This window comes from Argentina silus, assembly GCF_951799395.1.
Source record: "Argentina silus genome assembly, chromosome: 13".
Classification (NCBI taxonomy): domain Eukaryota; kingdom Metazoa; phylum Chordata; class Actinopteri; order Argentiniformes; family Argentinidae; genus Argentina; species Argentina silus.
In genome coordinates this window covers 9,135,870-9,155,795 of record NC_139667.1, presented here as the reverse complement: position 1 = coordinate 9,155,795, position 19,926 = coordinate 9,135,870, and the positions used below count along the sequence as shown (strand labels likewise).

The following is a 19,926-nucleotide window of genomic DNA, read 5'->3' as shown; positions in this document are numbered from 1 at the left end:
TTGATTTGCTAAAGAGGAGACTTAAGGCAAAAAGACCTCAAACAAACAACTGAAGATGGCTGCAGTACAGGCCTGGCAGAGCATCACCAGAGAAGATACGCAGCATTGTCAACCAAATACTAAACATGAGTGCTTGATTTGGACATTATAGGAATCTGTCCCAATACTTGTGTTGCCCTGAAATATACCTGAGAATCTATACTTTAACCTATTTAATAATTGTTTGATTTCAAATCCAAACCTTGAGTATAGAGCCAAAAAATGCTTCACTGTCACAGGGCACTGTACGTTATGATAAACCCTCCTGTTGTGAAACAATAAGTCCTTGTTCAAACAGAAGTAAAAAAAAAAAAAAAAAAAAAAAAAAAAAGCTTGTTAGATTGTAACTTGCTTGACTCGCATGGAGTGTAATCGTGTGTTCTATGACAGTGTGATTATGAAATATCTCCAATTCTGTGGCTCACATTTTACAATCATCCTTATGGTTATAATTGTTTCTTATGTTTTGTACAGGGTACTCTTTGAAACTAATGGCATATTGGTCAAATTAAATGGTATAGGCATATAAGACATGATATGACATCAGTAATAGAATGACTATTATATATAATATAATAACTATTCCACAATGTTATGGAAATAGTATTCCGACCTCTCAAGGGGGGTTTGGGAGACAGGGCCAGAGGCGGGGCTGTGGGACTGAGTGGTTTGGGAGGCAGGACTAAGACATCTAAGGTTTTAATGCATTTTAAAGAATGAATTATTTAACTCAGAACATTCATTCATGTATCACAATTTGTCATCATGCAAGTGCTTTGGAGGACCAGTGTCATAAGTGTAAGCCACTACCATTTTTATTTTACAATAATTTTCATTAGATTACTCTTAAAAACACACTTTCTGTCAGATTGGGAACACTTTTTGACAAGGGAACACTATCTGACAAAAACATCCGTCGTGCGTCCTCATTGGCTCAAACGTAGCGTAGATAATATTTGATTGGACAAGCCTGTGCCGGTCTTGGCCGACCTCCCACTCCGTACAGACAGCGACAGCGGCAGTCAGTTAGCCGTGCTAGGCTTTGACTCAGACTGGGCAGTAAACATTTGACCGCAACACAGTCTTGATGTTATTATGCAGGCTTGCCCTTGAACGTTATAACAGATACCTCTCGACATAATACGACATGAGTAAAATGACTTGGACCCTAAAGACGTGGCTGGTTTAGTCACCTTAGATATTTGTTGCAACAAAGTAGCTAGTGTAGCTAGCGATCCAGCAAGGATATTGTTTTAGTATACTAGTGAACATAAGCCATATGAAATTGGAAATTATCGATTTTGAGTGATGATAATGCACATTTTTTTTAAACTGAAAGTCACACATTCAGCCATCTACAAGACAGATCTTCGTTGACAGGTGAGCAAGCTAGTACTAACCGAATTTGTAAACAACCATGATATTGTGGTGGTTAGATTGGGTGCAACACAAATGACCCATCCAAAGTGTATGGCTGCAGACGGCTGTCATTACTACAAAACCTGATTAATACTGCATCTCTGATTGCATTCTTATTATCAGAGTTATTTATTCACTGGTTTGTGAATAAAGTAAGAAATAAGACTTCAGTTCTCTTTCTAAGCAACATCAGTTTTCTTTCTATTCATTCAAGGCATTGTGTCTCTCCTTAGCCATGGCTGGAATCTTCCACAGAAGGGTAGGTCTGAGGTCAGCTCTCAGGTGGCTGAGTCCCCTCAGCACTCTCTCATCTCCAGCTACAGCCAGAACTTTAGCTCCAGGCTTCAGCGGCCTACTTCTCCCAACCTTACCTAGGCAGTGTGGAGTCCGCTCAAGGGGGCTTCATGCTGGGGCAGACCAATCCACCTTGGCCCCTGGAGCAGCCCCAGAGAGGCTGCCCTTTTCTAAGGTAACCGCTGAGGACTTAGCCTTCTTCAGGGAGATACTACCAGGCAGGACCATCACTGACCCAGACCTACTTGAGGCCTGTAATGTCGACTGGCTCAAGTCAGTGAGAGGTGATGTCATTGTTTCCATTCACGTTTGTGCTGGGACCTACGTAAATCCTTTCAAGCTTTTTGTATTGTTTTTGAGAAATAATTGGTTGTATAGGTCATGTTGATGTGTGTGTCATCCGCCTTTCTGCAGGTTTCAGTGAGGTGCTACTGAGGCCCCAGACTACGGAGGAGGTGTCTCAGGTCCTCAGGTAAAGGAACAGGGGTTTAAACCTTCACCTGAGAAAAAGATATCTCGACAATGGATGGGGGGCAGCACTGCCTAGGCACATGTTATGGGAGTTTCATGGCTTTAATTAAGTGTTTCTCTGTAATGTGGTTTGTTATGGTGTTTCCACACACACACACACACACACCCCTTCTCTAGGCACTGTAACCAGCATAACCTGGCGGTCAGCCCTCAAGGGGGGAACACAGGACTGGTGGGAGGCAGTGTGCCTGTCTACGATGAGGTCATCCTATCCACTGCCCTCATGAACAACGTGCTCACCTTCGACAGCGTGTCTGGTCAGTAACTCTGGGGTCAGTGGTTCTAGGCTCTGGTCTGTAATTCTACCACACAGTGTGTGGTCAGTAAATCCATGGTCACTCTACTACAAGGTTGTGGGTGTGTGGGTGTGTGTGGGCAGGCTACCTGTGTAGAGTTTCAGTGCCCTCACCATACTGTTAAGTAATATACAAAACCCCCTAAGTGCCTCTGTATGTGTGTTTGCAGTCCATCCAAGTTGTATCAGGCTCATGTGCGTCTGCCTCTGGGTCAGGTATCCTGACGTGCCAGGCAGGCTGCGTCCTAGAGAACCTGTCTCTCTACCTGGAGGATAGGGACTACATCATGCCTCTGGACCTGGGGGCCAAGGGCAGCTGCCACATCGGGGGCAACGTGGCCACTAACGCAGGGGGGCTGCGCCTGCTCCGCTACGGGTCACTACGAGGGACAGTACTGGGGCTGGAGGTGGTGAGTGGAGGAAGGGAGGGAGGGAAGAGGTAGAGAGAGTAAGCAAGCAGGTAAAGGAGAGAGGGACAGAGGGGTAGTGGGTCATATATATGTGTGTGTGTGTGTGTATGTGTGTGTAGGTACTGGCGGACGGGCGGGTGCTGGACTGCTTGGCCACTCTGAGGAAGGACAACACAGGATATGACCTCAAACAGTTGTTCATAGGGTCCGAAGGCACACTGGGGGTTATCACCGCTGTGTCCATCCTGTGTCCACGGAAACCTAAAGCTCTCAATGTGGCCTTCCTGGGTACGCTTCACCTCTGAACTCTGACCTCACAACCTCTGTGATGTCATGTGGCTATATCGTTAGCCTGACGTGGTACATTTTGCGGTTGACTTAATTCCAATCTTTTTCTAATTGAGCTATCACATTAGCTTGTTTATGCAGCCCTGCCCCTCTCCAAGGTCTTGTACCTTTGTGCAGCTGCAGTGATAAGGAAGCCCCCTCTGAATGATGGTTAACCAATCAGGCGTAGCGATCAAATCTTGAAACTGAATATTGGTGTTGGAAAAGGGATTCAGTGGGAGGGGGGAAAGCCCTTGTAGCCAGACCATGTAGGAACAGTGGAATACACAGTATCACAGGTCTGGTGATCAGACTATATGCCTGTTGGCTGTGCTGATGAACATTTACTGGCAATGTAACAGTCTGTAGGCAGGTGTCATTCAGTGTATCGTATGCAACACTGTCTCTCCTCTAGGCTGCGAGAGCTTTGAGCAGCTGCTACAGACCTTCCAGTGTTGTAGAGGCATGCTGGGAGAAATCCTCTCTGCCTTTGAGTTCCTGGACAGAGACTGCATGAGACTACTGAATACACACCTGAAACTACCCAACCCCATCACAGGTACACACACACACACACACACACACGCATGCATACACACGCACACACACACAATCCCCATCAAAAACAAAGTCAAGTATACCCACGTGACATGAGGTAAATCAGAGGAGGCGGGATCAGGATAGGGATTGGGCCGCGGCCTTTGATATCCGCTCTCTGCTCTGTGTGCGCTCTGCAGACTGTCCGTTCTACATCGTCATAGAAACGGCCGGGTCAAACCCTGTCCACGATGAGGTGAAGCTTCATAATTTCCTGGAGGAGGCGATGAGATCATCACTGGTTACCGACGGGACCGTGGCAACAGAGGCAGCCAAAATCAAGGTGACTCTTTCTTTTATCGAAAGGTTTTACATTTTTTGGATGTACACATTGTACATGAAGTGATATTTGTTTTGTGTCTGCATATGAGGACATGTGATGTGTGTGAAAAAGAGATACTGAGAGGTCAGTGTTGATTTGAACAAAGATAGTAACCACATAAGAAGACAGTAGTGTCACATCTCCACTAATCCGCAAACAATTTATTTAGCTGGACAATTGTTGAGGCCTGTTTTATTTATTTATTTTTCTGCTTAAATGTTGTTGTTTTTTTAAATGCAGCCGTTGTAGGGCGATGTTTACATTGATGTAAACAGTCCATTCCCTGTTGAACCAAAGGTTCTTACATAGCAGAATAGTAATGCCTTTCAGTCTTGTTTTCCCTATGTCTGTGTGTGGGTCTATCTGTCACTCTCCCCCTCCCTTCGTCGGTCCTCAGGCTTTGTGGTCATTGCGTGAGCGAGTCACAGAGGCGTTGACTCACGACGGGTACACATATAAATACGACATCTCACTTCCTGTGGAACGCATCTACCAGCTGGTGACAGACATGAGAGAACACCTGGGGGGCTCTGCCAAGAGTGTGGTAGGATACGGACACGTGGGTAAGGCTACCGGACAGGGAGGGGACAATTAAACATGTTGCACTCTCTGGTCACTGACTACGGTCTGTCTGTCTGTCTGTCTGTCTAGGTGACGGTAACCTGCACCTGAACATCACCTCCCCGACTAAAGACCCCGCCCTCCTGGAGGCCATCGAACCATTCATCTACGAGTGGACGGCCGGTTACCACGGCAGCATCAGTGCTGAGCATGGATTGGGCCTCAAGAAGAGGAACTACATCTACTACAGTAAACCCAAGCAGGCTGTGGCGCTCATGGGTAACATCAAGACCATGCTGGACCCCAAGGGCATTCTCAACCCTTATAAGACCCTGCCAGATGACCTTCACTGACCCTGACTCCCATTGGATGACCCCTGACCCTGCATCAGCATCAGGGATGAGAAAAACAGGCCCTGTTTTAACACTTAAAAAAATGCAGTCTTCCCTTCTTTCTTGAAGTAATCACTGATCTGACTGGTTGGGTTGATCAAAGGGAAAGTATAAAGTATTCAAACAGAGCCATGATACTGTTGTGTCATGTGATATTGTTGTCTAGTTAACTACCTCTGGCCACTCCTGCAACCTGCACTAACAAAGTATTGTAGGATCCACAATTATGTTTAATCATGTGAGCCCTTTGTAAATAGATCAGATTTTATTTGTTGAATCTTATTATTGAATCACCAGAATGAAAGACATGAGACACGAAGAGAGGGTAACAGTGCAGTAAATGTTTTATTACATGTAAAAAAAGAAATTAAAAAAAAAATGCAACAAATATTTTTCCAAACATAACCAACTCCTTTTTGTGAACAAACACACCTGAATCCCTCAAACATGATGTACGGTTCTTTTATCGTTAATCATGAATAAAATATTTTTTTCCAAATAAAAGTTGGTCTAATTTACTTTCCTGTGTCACAGTTCTCAAAAAAGGGGTCAGTTTCCAATGGCTCCTCTATCCATCATCTCAGGGATATCCCTTAACAAGGACAACCGGTCTTTATAGTGTTCCTATATTTACTGTCAACAGTAATGCATAAGCTTCTGGAAGTATATTCTCCTTTTTCACTACACTTTAACTTAACACATCCTACTTAGCCCATAACATAATAGTAGTAACATGGGTACAGAAGGTCCTTGTCATATAAATGCCTATGCAGTCACTATCACATCATCATCATCAGTAGTCATCATAGTTGAGCCCTACATATCCTCAGTATTGTAAAGCACATTATACATAAATATTCACTATGGAGTTCAAAACCACGGTTTCCATGATTCTATTGGCTCTGTTCCTTTTTAACTGAACACATAATGGCATACCTCTGGCTATGTGTATGTATGTGTGTGTTGGCTTGTTCTAATAAAGCTCTATTGGTACATAAGTCTGATCGTGTGTGAATGGAACAACAAACCAACGTGACTTGCTGAAGATCAAAAACAATGAAAGGACAGGAGTGTGTATGTATGGAGAGGGCCTGATACACAGGCCTAAACCAGAGCAGTCTGCAGCACAGGGCTTTAAAGCAGGTTACGGGTACAATACACCATCCATCTCTCACATCGAGTAACATAGTCCACAGTGCAGTGACAATGACAGACGGCAGGTTCGTGTCCTGTAGGTAGCAACTGCTGGGTCCTTCTGATGTGATGGATCCAGGCTTCTGTGTGATTCCAGGCCGAGGGAGGGAGAGGCGCAAGAGGGAGCAAGGAGAGGGAATTGAAGGATCCAATCTGATGGTGCGGTCTCCATGTCTAATCAACCAATGGGAATCCCTACGCAAATAACTGTGTTCATTTTAACTTAATTTTAACTCTAACTTAACTGAGTTTCAGAACCGAGTGAACGCAGCATGACACCCTACCCATTCAACCCATCCCAAGCCTTCCCCCTACCCCCTGTCTGTAGCCTATCCCTGTTTTTTTTAAGATTGCCCTTTCAGTCTCTCTCTCTTCTCTTCACCCCCCCCCCCACACACACACACACACACACACACACACACAATGTATCTCTTCAGGACTTGGCCTTGCCCACCCCCATTAGTTCACTCCTCTCAGAACATAAATTATGATAAATCAAAAAATATGAAGACGTTACAGTAATGACCTCTCTGTGTCTCTTTCTCTCTCCTCTCTCCTACTCCTCCTCCTCCTCTGTCCTCTCCTCACGACTCCTTGCCCTTCTCCAGAGAGCTGTGGATCTTGTCCAGGGTCTTTTTGATGCGTAGTGCCGTGAGGCGGGCCGACGGGTTCTGGTACCAACACTCCTTCATCAACTTCACCAGGGCGGACAGGGTCTGAGAGAGACAGAGATAGAGAGAGACGTCATTACTGTAACATCTTCACATTTTTTTGATTTATCATCATTTATGTTCCGTCATCATTTATTGAATAACTTATGTGTTTGCTTCTGGCAATGTTAGATAATGTCGTAACGTGCCAATAAAGCTAATTGAATCTAATTGATGGGGGTGAGTGGGCAAAGAGACCGTCAACACGTAGCTTCACCAGAGCTAAGAGACAGGGAGACAGAGAGAGTGCTAAGGAGACCATATAGATAGAACAGTTCTATAACTATGATTAAGACACGGAGACAGAAACATCGCCAGAGCACAGATTCCATATGGGCCCATATTCCCTTCTCCTGGCCGGCTCAACTCATTAGCTGTTGTGGCGTCTGAGGGTGTCAGCGATGCAGCTCTCCTACTTACAGGGTCTGAGAACCAGCGGTTGGGGATGAAGGGTCTCTGTTGCTCCACACACACCACCTTCCTCATGTCCTCGAAGCTAGGGTCATTTGGCACCTGGTCGTAGAATGGAGGCTTGTACTCTTCTACGATACCTGGGAGAGGTCAGAGAGCAGAGGTTAAAGGACAGGAGACTAGCCTAGCATCTCCATGGTGATAGGAGAGCAGGGGCCTCTTTCACAAAGTGATGCCTACTTATCCACCATTTTATTAACCTTTGACCTTTTGGTGACAGACGAAGGTAAGGATACTCTACACCAGTGATACTCAAATCTGGTCCTGGAGAGCCGCAGCGGATCCAGGTTTTTGTCCCAGCCTAGTGCTATCACACCTGATTGAACTAGTCAACTCATCTTCAAAACCATTAGTTGAATCAGGCGTGTCCCTGCTGAACTGGAACGAAAGCCTGTAGTACTGCAGCTCTCCGGGACCAAGAAGCGAGGATCACTGTTATAATTATAATGATAGAATTAACAAATCTGAACAGTGCAGACGAAGGGCAAGAAACGAGGGTATGACTGAGGATATTGTACACTACTGAGATGGAGGCCCTGCTCTCACCATTGCTGTAGGTTCGTCTGGCGATCTCCCACAACACCAGGCCGAAGGCCCAGATGTCCACCCTCTTGTAGGCATCGAAGCAGTCCGTCTGGATGGACTCGTCCAGCACCTCTGGAGCCATGTACCGCTTGGTGCCCACCTTCGGGTTGTTCCCCACGTCCAGCAGGTTGTCGGACTGAGAGTGAGTTACCGCCAGACCTACGGAGAGAGGTGGGAGAGGAGAGAAACTGGTGAGGACTGGAGTGTTCTGGCACACAATGGATGGCAGAACGGATACCATAGAGTTATAAACACTAGAGGGCACACTCTAAATTATTATTTGGTTATATGGAAAGTGCCTTGTAGTCAACTTTCTTCATCTTCTGTTTTGAGCAGGCGTAAACCCAATGTGAATTACTGCTGCCCCCTGCTGTGCTGGAGTGTTTGCATCAACACAGCTCTAGTGGGACAGTCATTTATTAGCACCAGTAGATTGTCTCATGTCCGAACGCCATTTACCATCTACAGATAAACTAACCGAAGCGAAGACCCTGCGTTGATCCAATTGGCTGATGCCTTCCCAGCTCATAGGAAGTCCCAGCCTAGTTGACTGCATGGCGCCCTTCATGCTGTCATAAATGCAATGAATTGGAATCATAGCAAGTGCTTTCTCTAGGGTTATAACTCTATGATGGACACAAACATGGAAGTATGGATGGATAGACAGACAGACATATAGAACCAAACAGGTATATTACGGACCTAGGTCAGCAATACAGCAGCGCAGTTCTTTAGTAACCAGTATGTTCTTGCTCTTCAGATCACGATGAGCGATGGCCGGTTTCCCCTCTGTGCCAAAGATCTCTGTGTGTAGATGCACCAGGCCGCACGCCACTGACGCCGCCATGGCCAGGCCCTCCGCAGTCTCCACAGGGACCCGCTGCAGGTAGTCATACAGCGAGCCGTTGTCGTGGTAATGGGTGATCAGCCACAGCTGGGTGCTGGAGTTCCGTGACGTCATGTCAGAAGCCATGAAGCCTGGAGAGACAGAGGAAAAGGAGGAGGGGGGGAGGGGAGGGAAGAGAAAAGTAGAGGGGGAGAAGATGAAGAGAGGAGATGGAAGGGAGAAATTGTTATTAGATTTGATTTCCTGAAGTGTTTTCGATAATTTTCCATAAAACAGACATCTCAGGAGCGGAAGAGCGATATACTCACCCAGTATATTTTCATGTCTCAGGAGCACTGTGTTGTAGATCTCAGTCTCCCTAAACCAGGACTTCTCGTCCCGCGAAGAGAAGATTTTCACAGCCACGTTCTCTCCCTGCCACTGCCCCCGCCATACCTCTCCATACCGCCCCTTACCTGGGGAGGGACAGGGGTTTCATTACAACACACCCATGTTTCTTTACACATCCATCATGACTATCAATAAATCAAGCATTATTTATATAGCAAGGCACAGTATGTTAAACTACAAAAGAGATTTATCTTAGACATAAAAACTGTGTTGTGGTTCTACGCACTTACACACTCCACCTGGCTAATCAGTGTTTTAAGACATTGCATTTCACTGCATTTCTATGCATGTGTTTGCTTTTTTTTTTTTTTAGGTGTTATCTTTCTACGTACCCACACACTCCATCAAGCTGATCTGTCTAGCCACAGTTCTCTGGACCAGGAAGGGAAGACCAGAACCACTGCCCGATGTACACGAGTGATCCAACAAGTCCTAGAGAGAGAGAGAGAGAGAGAGAGAGAGAGAGAGAGAGTGGTCATCACTCTGGATCGTCCCTGTTCATTTGACCATCTGTGACGGTGGTATACAGACAGATATACATAACACACGGCAAAGGACATGGAATCCTCTCAACACTTCTTAAGTCTGGGGACATCAGACAAACGTTGATTGAGTGTGAACTATCTACTAGAAAAGAAGTGAAAAAAAAAAAAAAAAAAGGGAATCTCTCTCTCTCTCTCTCTCTCCCTCCCTCTCTTTCTTTCTCTCTCTCTCCCTCCGTACCGCCAGAGTGCTGTCCCCCATGTTGGAGGTGATGAGGCCGTCGATGGCTCCCTGCTCAGGGTCAAACTCCTGCAGCCTCTGGAGGCGACCGTGGTGTAGCCTCCTGCAGCCCAGCACAGCCACGGCGGACAGCAGAGCCAGCACCACCACGGGACCCAGCACGAAAAGAGCCAACGTCTCCACACGATAGCGAACTGGCTCTCCTTCTGGGGCTGGCGGAGGGAGGGAGGGGGGTAGGGGGAGAGAGAGAATGTGTTACACCACAGGACAGACACTGGAAGAGACATTTAGGACTAGACAATGTTGAACAATCGAGGTCGTCGTCATCATAGCATCGTAGCCAGGTTAGAAGTGTTTTATTTTTTGTAACCGGTTCCCACCTGATGGCAGCAGGGGCAGTAGTGAGTCAGCCGTGGCGTTGCGGTTGCACATGTCCTGCGAGCAGCAGTGCACGGCGTGGCTGAGAGAGGGCGCCGTGGAGCAGATCATGCGGCTCTTCTGGGCCCCGTTCAGGCAGCCGCGGTTGAACACGGCCCCATCGCTGCTCACCGTCACAGAGGAGTAGCACTGGGTGCCACTGCACTGGGGGCTTGAGAGACAGCTACTGCCCTCACAAACACACACCAGCTGCCCATCTGACAGAGAGGAAGAGAGACAGAAAGGGAGTCACACACACACACACACACACACACACACCTCCGGAAGTAAAGAGGAGTGAGCGGGAATAAGTAGGTTGGGCCGGAGAGACCGGTGGGTGAAGTACATCATCATGGACACGTGTGCAGCACCTTGAGTCAGACACACAGATATAGAAATAAAACAGGAGTGGTTCCTGACTGTACCTTCAGCTGATGTCAGTAGGGTCTGTAGCAGCAGGAGCAGGAGGACTTGGACACCGCAATGACCCATTTGGTTCACTGCACTGTGGGGGAGAGAGGGAGATAGTCAGCTCTAAGCAGAGGGATGATCACTGCATAATTACATATCCTCTCTTGCTGGGACACAATGTCCAACATCTATCATATTAACTGATCCTTAGTAGTGTGTGTGTGTGTGTGTGTGTGTGTGATACAAGACAGAAACTTGCAATGTTGGCAGACCAGTTAAAAAGGAACACAAATGGCAGAGCAGACTGTAGGCCTAATATCCACATCAGATCCATTTCCATTTCAATTCAATTCAGGTCATTCAAGAAATCTAGTTCCATTGAAAGAATTGAGAGGTGCCATCGTTTTTCCATGGAGATATTTAAACTCTGATTTAACTGAATTGGAATGGGATGAGTCAGATCTGGTAGATCTGTTGTATTGCCACGGTCTTACTTGTAGAGATGTGGCTGAGATGCTTTGCTCTGCCTTTGGATTCAGGCATAGCCTAATCAGTCTGGCGTCTGCAAATCCCCTGAGGACAGGAAAGGATAGCTTTTACACACAAACAGACACATCACCTCCTCTCCTTCATCCAGAAAACATGCATGTATTGCAGCTTAATGTACAGTCAGAATAGCTAACAGTCCAATGACATGTGTTGACTATATAAGCATTACAATCACTTTATATTTAATGTAAATGTATATATTTACTAGTTAGCTACAAAGTAAGTCGGTACACTTGTGCGAGTCTCTAGTACACAATATGTAACACCGTGGGTTCGTGCTGTAGTAGCTGCATTAGAGCTGTTGGTCTGTGTTTATTACGTGGGGTAACTAGCGAGCTATCTGGCTATATGTTTAGCAGGCCAACAAGCAGGCTGCGTTTTATTGCCCAGAGCGCCGCCTTGGAGGCGCCACACTCGGATCCCGAAGAGTTAATACCAGCTGCTGACTGTGGCTAAACTCAAAGGCTTCAGCTAACAGTCAGTTAGCTACAATTTGTTAGCAACACACTGAAAAACGACCACTAGAATCGCGTGCGAATGGGATAATAAAAGAATTATCTAGCAGATAGATGAGCGTGTGTTGTCTTAGGACCACCTAACATTACCTTGCGTACTTTTAGTAATTAGCAACTCGCCTAGTAGCTGGCTAACAAAATACCTCGCCTGCCCTTTTAGCTAGCTAAAACCTCCAACGGCTGCAGTTAAAACATTAAGACAACATTCTTACCAGGGTTAAACGTAGTAATCCAACCCCATTCCTTCATCGACTGATTACTGATTATTCCAAAATAGTTCAGTTGCTTTCACAAATGGTCATATATGATGATGAACCAGGACCCCGACCGACACGGATCTTCTTCTCTGGACAGTGCTAGGGAAGAGCAACAATATGACGTCACCAAAACATTCCCATCTAGGAATGCATTGTGGGGCACTCCAAGTCCTCCAATAAGGTCTAATTAAACTGGTCTATATTTATTAGATCAGTGAGCCCAGTGCACAAATGTTCCTCCATTCTTGTAATAAATCACAATACATATGATAAAGAGACCATATGTCCAATTTCCCCTCCTTCTGACCTCATTCTCAGACAGCTGCCCCAGGGTTTGCAAATGTAAATCACTCTGAATTGGCAATATGGTTAAACCTACCAAAAGCACACATATTTCTGTTTTTGGTTGCCGTAGTTGGACCTCTCAATACATTTGAATTGAGTGGAATTTCTCAGCTGCACCTAAAAGTAGATAGAGATAGATAGATAGGTACATTATTGATCCCAGAGGGGAAATTAAGGCGTTACAGCAGCTCACATCACAAACAACAATAACAAAATAAAGTGAAAATAGAATAATAGGATAAAATAAAATAGACATCTGAAACATTATATACAGTAAGAACAGTCCAGTATGATTTAACATCCCCCAGCCTGACTCTGATCACCCAATCGAGCCAGCCGGAGGAGGAGTTGTACAGTCTTATTGCGGCAGGCAGAAAAGATCTCCTATAGCTCTCCTTAGTGTAACGTGGTTGTAATAATCTGTTGCTAAAGGAGCTTCTCTGCTCTGCCACAGTGTCATGTAGGGGATGGGAGGGATTGTCCATGATGGCAAGGAGTTTGGTCCTCATCCTCTTATTGGCCACCTCCTCCACAGTGTCGAAGGTGACACCGAGGACAGAACCAGCTCTCCTAATAAGCTTGTTCAGCCTCTTGGTGTCACCTTCCTTGATGCTGCCCCCCCAGCATACCACCGCGTACAGCACTGCGCTGGCCACCACTGACTGGTAGAATATGTTCAGCAAAGGACTTGAGCCTCCTCAGGAGATAAAGCTTTGGCCCCTCTTGTACAGGACATCTGCGTTACCAGTCCAGTCCAGTTTATTGTCCAGGTGCACCCCCAGGTACTTGTAGCTCTAGACCACCTCCACGTCCTCTCCCTGGATGGAAACAGGAGACAGGGGGACCATAGTCCTCCTAAAGTCCACCACCATCTCCTTTGTCTTGCTGATGTTGAGTAGCAGGTGATTCTGCTCACACCACTCAACAAAACTGTCCACCAGTCCACTGTCCAACTGTCCACTGTACTCGGTCTCCTGGCCTCCACTGACACATCCCACAATAGCAGAATCGTCTGACAACTTCTGCAGATGACAAGTATCTGTGTTGTGCCTGAAGTCCGAGGTATAGAGGGTGAAGAGGAAGGGAGCCAGAACTGTCCCCTGGGGGGCGCCAGTGCTGCTCACCACCTCGTCCGACACACATCCCTGCAGCCGTTCAAACTGTGGCCTGTTGGTCAGGCAGTTCGTAATCCAGGAAACAATGGGGTAGTCTACCTGCATCCTCAGCAGCTTATCCGCAAGTAGTAATGGTGTTAAATGCATTGGAGAAGTCAAAGAACATGACCCTCACAGTGCTGCCAGCCTTATCTAAATGGGAGTGAGCTCTGTGTAGCAGGTAGATGATGGCATCATCCACACCAATGTCTGCCTGGTAGGCAAACTGCAGGGGGTGCAAGGATGTCTTCACCAGGAGCCTCATGTGTGCTAGCACCAGTCTTTGCATGGTCTTCATGATTTGGGATGTCAAGGCTACCGGTCTATACTCATTCAGAACACTGGGGTTCCTTTTCTTTGCTACCGGTACTAGGCAAGATATTTTCCACATTGAAGGGACCTTTTCTAGACTGATGCTCAGGTTAAAGAGGTACTGGAGTACTCCACACAGCTGGTCCGCGCAGACTTTGAGCACCCTTGAGCTGACACCGTCAGGGCCCGCAGCCTTCCTGGTTCTCTTTTCACCTGAGCCGTACTGATGAACACACCGGAGCGGGTGGGGGGGTCAGAGGAGGAGGAAGAGGGGAATGGAGGGGAGGTGTGAATGGAGTCAGAGGGGCTGGAGAGGGAGAGGGAAGGGAGAGGGTACTGGATGGGACAAAGGGGTAGGTGAGAGTGTGAATGGGTCCAGACAGGGCAGGGGGAGGGGAGGGGGGAGTGGAGAGTCGTTGGTGGAACTGGGGGGAGTGAGATAATGCCACTTGTGGGTTGTTAGCCTGCTTGTAGCTGGTGATCTTCCTCATGCTGCTCCACACCTCACTAGTAGCACTGTAGTTCAGCACAGCTGACCAAACCAAAATAATTAGCAAAGAAACTGTACATAAACATGAAGGGATCACTCACTAAATGACAGGTGCAGGCTTCTCACAGTCTTATAGACTGAAATGACCTTCAATGTGATGAAATTGATCAAATGTTCTCTTTTTCATCAACGCTTCCTTGGATTTAGTTTCTAAATGTCCATTGGGGACACAGGTGATGTGTCTCATGTAGTGCTTGTGTTTCTAAGGAGGAGGACTGAGCCTCATAAAGTGCAGAATATCTGAAGAAGCATACAGATTCACTGCTGTTGATGATCAGAGTGGGAACAACGTTGGTGTATATATGTATAAGAATGGGCATCAAGTCAAGTATACTTATGGAGGCAAATGCTACTGTATAATAATTGTCTGATGCTCTCTTAATGGGCATAATGGTCTCTTAGAGCCTCTTGAAGCCTCAGTGGCTCCTCAAATTGGTATCAATAAAGACATATTTTAATGCAGAATCATCTTTTGTATCATAAGTATTCACAGTCAACATAAAATTATTTTTAAATAAGTAAGATACATCATGACAACAGTTCAGTGTGTGTCATACAGGTGGGGAGAAGGGAGGTTTGGTGGAATAGTTACGTTGCATTTTAAGGCCTGGTCTATCAACAGTCAGTAAGGGTCAGTTGTTTACACCAAATGCAGACTATTAACCTGGTTGTTAAGTAACGAATAAAACACCCAATTTAAAAACATAAAACTCTCCTCATTTACATGCTCAGTCTTCAATATGTAAATGGCTCTGGTGAGAAAACAACAAGTTGAAACTTTGCCCCGTAGGCTGAACTGTTGGCAGTGTACATTTTACAGTGCTATTACATTCGATCAAAGAACATACTGTATACACTAGGGACTCTCCTGAAGAAAACAAGATTCTGGACATGTTTACTTCCTGGAACTCAATGACCTAGATACAGTATCTTCAATCTGCAACAGGTTCAATGATCTTATTTGATGTATTTCAGACTGACTTCAATTTGATGGAATATGTCACCATATCATCTGCACAACACTGTCTTTTCTAGGCCAACTGATGTAATAGTTCTTACAGTGCTGAAATGGAAAGTTAACTAATACATAGATGTTGGCATTGTACAGTTGAGATAAGGAGTATAAACAATAAAAAATATTTTAGTGTTTTATTTGTCATCCTGTTATTTCTACTATGGTCTACTTTGTGACATATGAAATGTAATTAGTGATGATGGAGAGAAGGCTAGGACCTGACCCAGTGGGCTTTGGGATTAGGTTTTTTCTGGACCTTTTATCACCTGTATGATTCAATAGCATATGAATATGAATATTGAAATTTTCAACAGGTCTCAATGAGCTTAAGATTACACTTTGTCAACTCATCTCAATCACCACTGATGTGTAGTACACACCTACTGTATAAAACATTGACAACAAAATAAAACTGTTTATCGTTTGTGTGGACTGTGGTCATGGTGTAGGGTAGGAGTCCAACAGAGACACGTAGTGGTGGGTACAGATGGACCAGTATGGTGAATGTGACAGAGGGGACAGATGCCATATGCACATAAACATCGAGACTGAAGACTGTTCAGAAATCTATAAGGATTCACTCACTAGTTAAGAAAGAATTAAAAGACAGAATGTCAAATACTTAATTACAGTGAAGCAACATTTCTGTATAATTGATTTCGTTTCATTTCTTTGGACAAAAAAGACAGGTGAAAGACCAACCAGTTAGAATAAAGGTGAGGTGAGGTGAGGTGAGGTGAAAACCCCTTAGGGATTTATAAGAGAACCTCACCAGAATGTTTACCCAACAAAAATGTAATACATCAACCAATATAGAACCTAAAGACAGTATAATAAAATCTCTTCTATTTTAGTAGGCCCTGTGCGGGGGTTATTTCATTTAGGATGGCTGACGACCCGAGCAGTGGGGTCAGAGCCAGTGCAAAGGAATGCTGGCTCTGATATCTAGGATCAGATTACCCTACACCTCCAGTCCTAATCTTGACCATTAGGGGGATGAAAACATATCTGACCCTGTGTGATCTCTCTGATTCTTCTGAAGAAATGTTATCTGACAAAGTCTGCTTGACTACATGTAATGCTTAACTGGAAATTCATACACTGGGGTCCTGACAGTTTGATTTTACTGTAGTGGGTCCAGAAATAAATCAAACATGCCCCTTTCAAATCAATTTTGTATGTGTTTGGGATTTCTGCGTCCGTTTGTGTGTGTGTGTGTGTGTGCGTGCATGTGAGCACACGTGTGAATGCATGCATGAGTGTGTGTGTGTGTGTGTGTGTGTGTGTGCACGCCTGGGAGAGAAGGATAAAGGTTTACTATCAGGTAGCCGATATGTTTTCCTTGACTGGGTACCATGCTCCTGGACAATAGACAGTGCTGTTTGTCCTGCCTGCCTACAGCTTTAATCTCAGCCGGGGCAGATCGGGACCCAGCCAGTATCCATTCTCTCTAAGCACAACTCCTGCACAGAGAGACATTGTCTCTGCTTTTTTAATTAAAGACCTTTGGTCCACACTCTCTGCCAGGTGAACTGGGGTACTCTTAACTAGCGTGCCACTCTCCTCTCCGCTCCTCTAAAGTCCCAGGGGATAATTGAAAGAGAAATGCTAGACGGCTATCATGAGATGGAGGGAGGATAATCTACTGCTGGGTTAGTAGTTTTGGAGAGAGAGAGAGAGAAAGAGAGAGAGAGAGAGAGAGAGAGAGAGGAGGGGGAAAACAGAATAATGAAATGTTTTCTTCTTTACAAAACCCCCCTTTCCCATCCGCCTGGCTCTCTCTCTCTCTCTCTCTCTCTCTCTCTCTCTCCACTTTGGGGTAACTCTGGACTGGGGTTTATAAGAGAGGTGTGTGAGCACATATTTTTTTTCTTCCCTGAAATCATCCAGTTCCTCCTCTGCATTGTTGAGAGAGCGTGTGTTAGAGAGATTCCCCCTCACAGTCAACATGGATCGTCCAGAGGGAGGAATAGCTGTTGTTTTTCTTCTCCTCTCTACACTTATTTGTGTCTCCACGCAGAACAAAAACACAGGTAAGGCAAGATGTACTTCTGGGTACCATGCTTTAACAACGTTTTTCGTTCTTTAGTCCCTTCCGATGTAAAGATGGAGGTAAATCCGGCCTATTCATTTTTCCTTCCAATTCTGTCCTCCTCTCTTCCTCCTCCTCTCTTCCTCCTCCTCTCTTCCTCCTCCTCAGTAGTGTGTTGCAATGTACTGTATCTGACTGCACCATTAAACATTTTGTTGAATTTACATAGTGTTTTCCTACAGACCTAGTATTTCTGTTATTGTAAACCACACACACGTACACACACACACACACACACACACACACACACACACACACACACACACACACACACACACATAGTATTTATTGTTCCTCTTCTCCCAGTTTCCTGGTGTGTGGTGTCGGATGCGGAGGAGCAGAAGTGTTTGGATCTAGCCGGGAATGCCACTGCTCTGAAAATCCGAGGAACGCTGCTGTGTGTCCGTGGCCAGAGCCCCAACGACTGTATGGAGAAAATTAAGGTGAGTTCCCCCCCAGCGCTTCATCCACGGCAAACAAACTAAATTGTTATTGTTGTTGTTTCATTGCTGTTTTTACCCTGACTGGCACTACAACTGTCCTTTTGGGGTCAATACAAATTGTAATTGATGTATTGATTGAGTAGGTTAAGTTGAATGTAGATGGATATACAGATGAATGCACATTAGAGCGTCTGTGTTTCCTCAGAATGGTACAGCGGATGCAGCTTCCATGTTTGCTGACGACATCTACACAGCTGGTTGGTGCTACGGACTGGAGCTGGCCGCAGGAGAGTCCTACAACGGAGTGGGTGAGTGAGTGAGAAGAGACAGAGAGAGAAAGAGAGAGAAGGTAAGTGGTAGACAGGCGATAGAGGTAGAGGAAAGTTAAAGCAGGACAATAATGTGCAATTTTACAATACAGTACCATAGCGTTTTTCTTTTTTTCCTGTGAGAGAAATAGGAGTGGAATTTGTGGAGTGATAGGCTACAGCAAGTTTCAGCTCGAATCTACACCACCTGTCACCATGACAGCACCAAGAAAACCAAAATAAACAAACACATACAATGACAGTAGACTACAATTGATTCTTGAGATTGGAATTTTGTTGCCCTTCGAGATAATAACTGCTTCTATGACCCCTTTTTCTCTCTCCTTCTCTCCCTCTCTCCCTCTCTCCCTCTCTCCCTCTCTCCTCTCTCCTCTCAGATGGTGTTAACTACTATGTCGTAGCATTGGCACGTCGCTCCTCCAGTGACCTTTCCCTGCTGGAGATGCACGAGCGCAGCTCCTGTCACCCTGGGATACGGACCACAGTCGGCTGGACTGTTCCTATTGGCTTCCTGGTCAACACCTCTCAGATCAGTGTTGGAGAACAGTGCAACTTCCCCAGAGGTTAGAGAGGAGAGGTGTGTGTGTGTCTGTGTGTGTGTGTGTGTGTGTGTGTGTGTATATGTGTGTATATGTGTGTGTGTGTGTGTGTGTGTGTGTGTGTGTGTGTGTGTGTGTGTGTGTGTGTGTGTTATTGACTCTCCCTCTCCTCTCCAGCGGTAGGGGACTTCTTTGGCTACAGCTGTGTTCCAGGGGTGAAGGACCGAGAGCACGACCCCAGAGGCAACAACCCCAAGAACCTGTGTGAGGCCTGCATAGGAGACGATAACGACAGACACATCTGCGCCAACAACAACAAAGAGAGACACTACGGAGAGGCTGGGGCACTGAGGTACGCTAGCTAGCTACATGTGACGGGCGGGGTTTGAACCTGGGTCTCCCACTTGGAAGATCCAAGCTCATCTACCAAAAGTCAAGAGAACATACTCAAGTTCCGGAGGCGACACTTGAGTTTATATGTCTTAGGGAGGACTACAGTACCTCATCCCGAAAGCATGATTCCAAATCACCTCCGCTACACACATACTTTTGAGGCTAATAATAAAACTGTCTCTCAGGGACTGTGTTAACTCTGTTATGATGCTGCCTTACAGGTGTGTGGCTGAGAATCTGGGAGACGTGGCCTTTGTCAAACACACCACTGTCTTAGACAACATGGACGGTGAGTGTCTACTCTTAATTGGATCATACACCAAAAGTTTTCAACCCCTCTATAAAACCCCAGGAGAGGGTACCTGCCATAAGCTACATGGTTCACCCTGATAATGTCTGACTGATCTCTGTCAGTATTGATTGATCATTTGCATTGATCTTCGTCAGTGAGGGTTTAGTGGCTAAATCAGTGATCATCACTCCTGGTCCTGGAGAGCC

At 45.8% G+C, this 19,926-nt stretch overlaps 3 protein-coding genes across 6 annotated transcripts in view; 2 read left to right on the top strand and 1 right to left on the bottom strand.

Annotated features, from left to right (window-relative positions):
- Positions 1-1,053: 1,053 nt before the first annotated feature.
- On the top strand, positions 1,054-5,150 carry d2hgdh (D-2-hydroxyglutarate dehydrogenase). Of its 2 annotated transcripts, XM_083683812.1 has the most exons (10): positions 1,054-1,419; positions 1,692-2,036; positions 2,167-2,224; positions 2,401-2,540; positions 2,795-2,988; positions 3,108-3,276; positions 3,731-3,874; positions 4,053-4,195; positions 4,632-4,797; positions 4,886-5,150. In XM_083683812.1, exons 2-10 carry the CDS (start codon positions 1,694-1,696, stop codon positions 5,146-5,148), a joined length of 1,620 nt encoding a protein of 539 aa, XP_083539938.1. In that variant the 5' UTR covers positions 1,054-1,419; positions 1,692-1,693; the 3' UTR covers positions 5,149-5,150. The 2 variants fall into 2 exon arrangements, with proteins under 2 accessions (XP_083539938.1, XP_083539939.1); XM_083683813.1 differs by lacking the exon at positions 1,054-1,419 and having other exon boundaries at positions 1,850-1,927.
- A 1,806-nt stretch (positions 5,151-6,956) lies between these two features.
- On the bottom strand, positions 6,957-12,347 carry acvr1l (activin A receptor, type 1 like). 3 transcript variants are annotated; one of them, XM_083683810.1, is made up of 11 exons: positions 12,212-12,347; positions 11,430-11,508; positions 10,950-11,029; positions 10,488-10,742; positions 10,108-10,319; positions 9,717-9,816; positions 9,303-9,449; positions 8,850-9,125; positions 8,109-8,306; positions 7,512-7,642; positions 6,957-7,097 (listed from the first exon to the last, which is right to left on the bottom strand). In XM_083683810.1, exons 3-11 carry the CDS (start codon positions 11,014-11,016, stop codon positions 6,966-6,968), a joined length of 1,518 nt encoding a protein of 505 aa, XP_083539936.1. In that variant the 5' UTR covers positions 11,017-11,029; positions 11,430-11,508; positions 12,212-12,347; the 3' UTR covers positions 6,957-6,965. The 3 variants fall into 3 exon arrangements, 2 of the variants coding, with proteins under 2 accessions (XP_083539936.1, XP_083539935.1); XR_014554574.1 differs by having other exon boundaries at positions 7,082-7,097; positions 7,512-7,994; XM_083683809.1 differs by having other exon boundaries at positions 8,850-9,449.
- Positions 12,348-16,517: 4,170 nt separating this feature from the next.
- otomp (otolith matrix protein) overlaps positions 16,518-19,926 on the top strand; it is a gene marked incomplete at both ends in the record, with an annotated part of 5,979 nt that continues 2,570 nt past the window's right edge. Inside the window, 7 exons of the mRNA XM_083683521.1 lie at positions 16,518-16,541; positions 17,653-17,665; positions 18,031-18,167; positions 18,373-18,475; positions 18,874-19,059; positions 19,213-19,387; positions 19,650-19,717. Of these exons, the coding sequence (XP_083539647.1) occupies positions 16,518-16,541; positions 17,653-17,665; positions 18,031-18,167; positions 18,373-18,475; positions 18,874-19,059; positions 19,213-19,387; positions 19,650-19,717 (706 nt within the window). The remainder of the gene's footprint in view (positions 16,542-17,652; positions 17,666-18,030; positions 18,168-18,372; positions 18,476-18,873; positions 19,060-19,212; positions 19,388-19,649; positions 19,718-19,926) is intronic.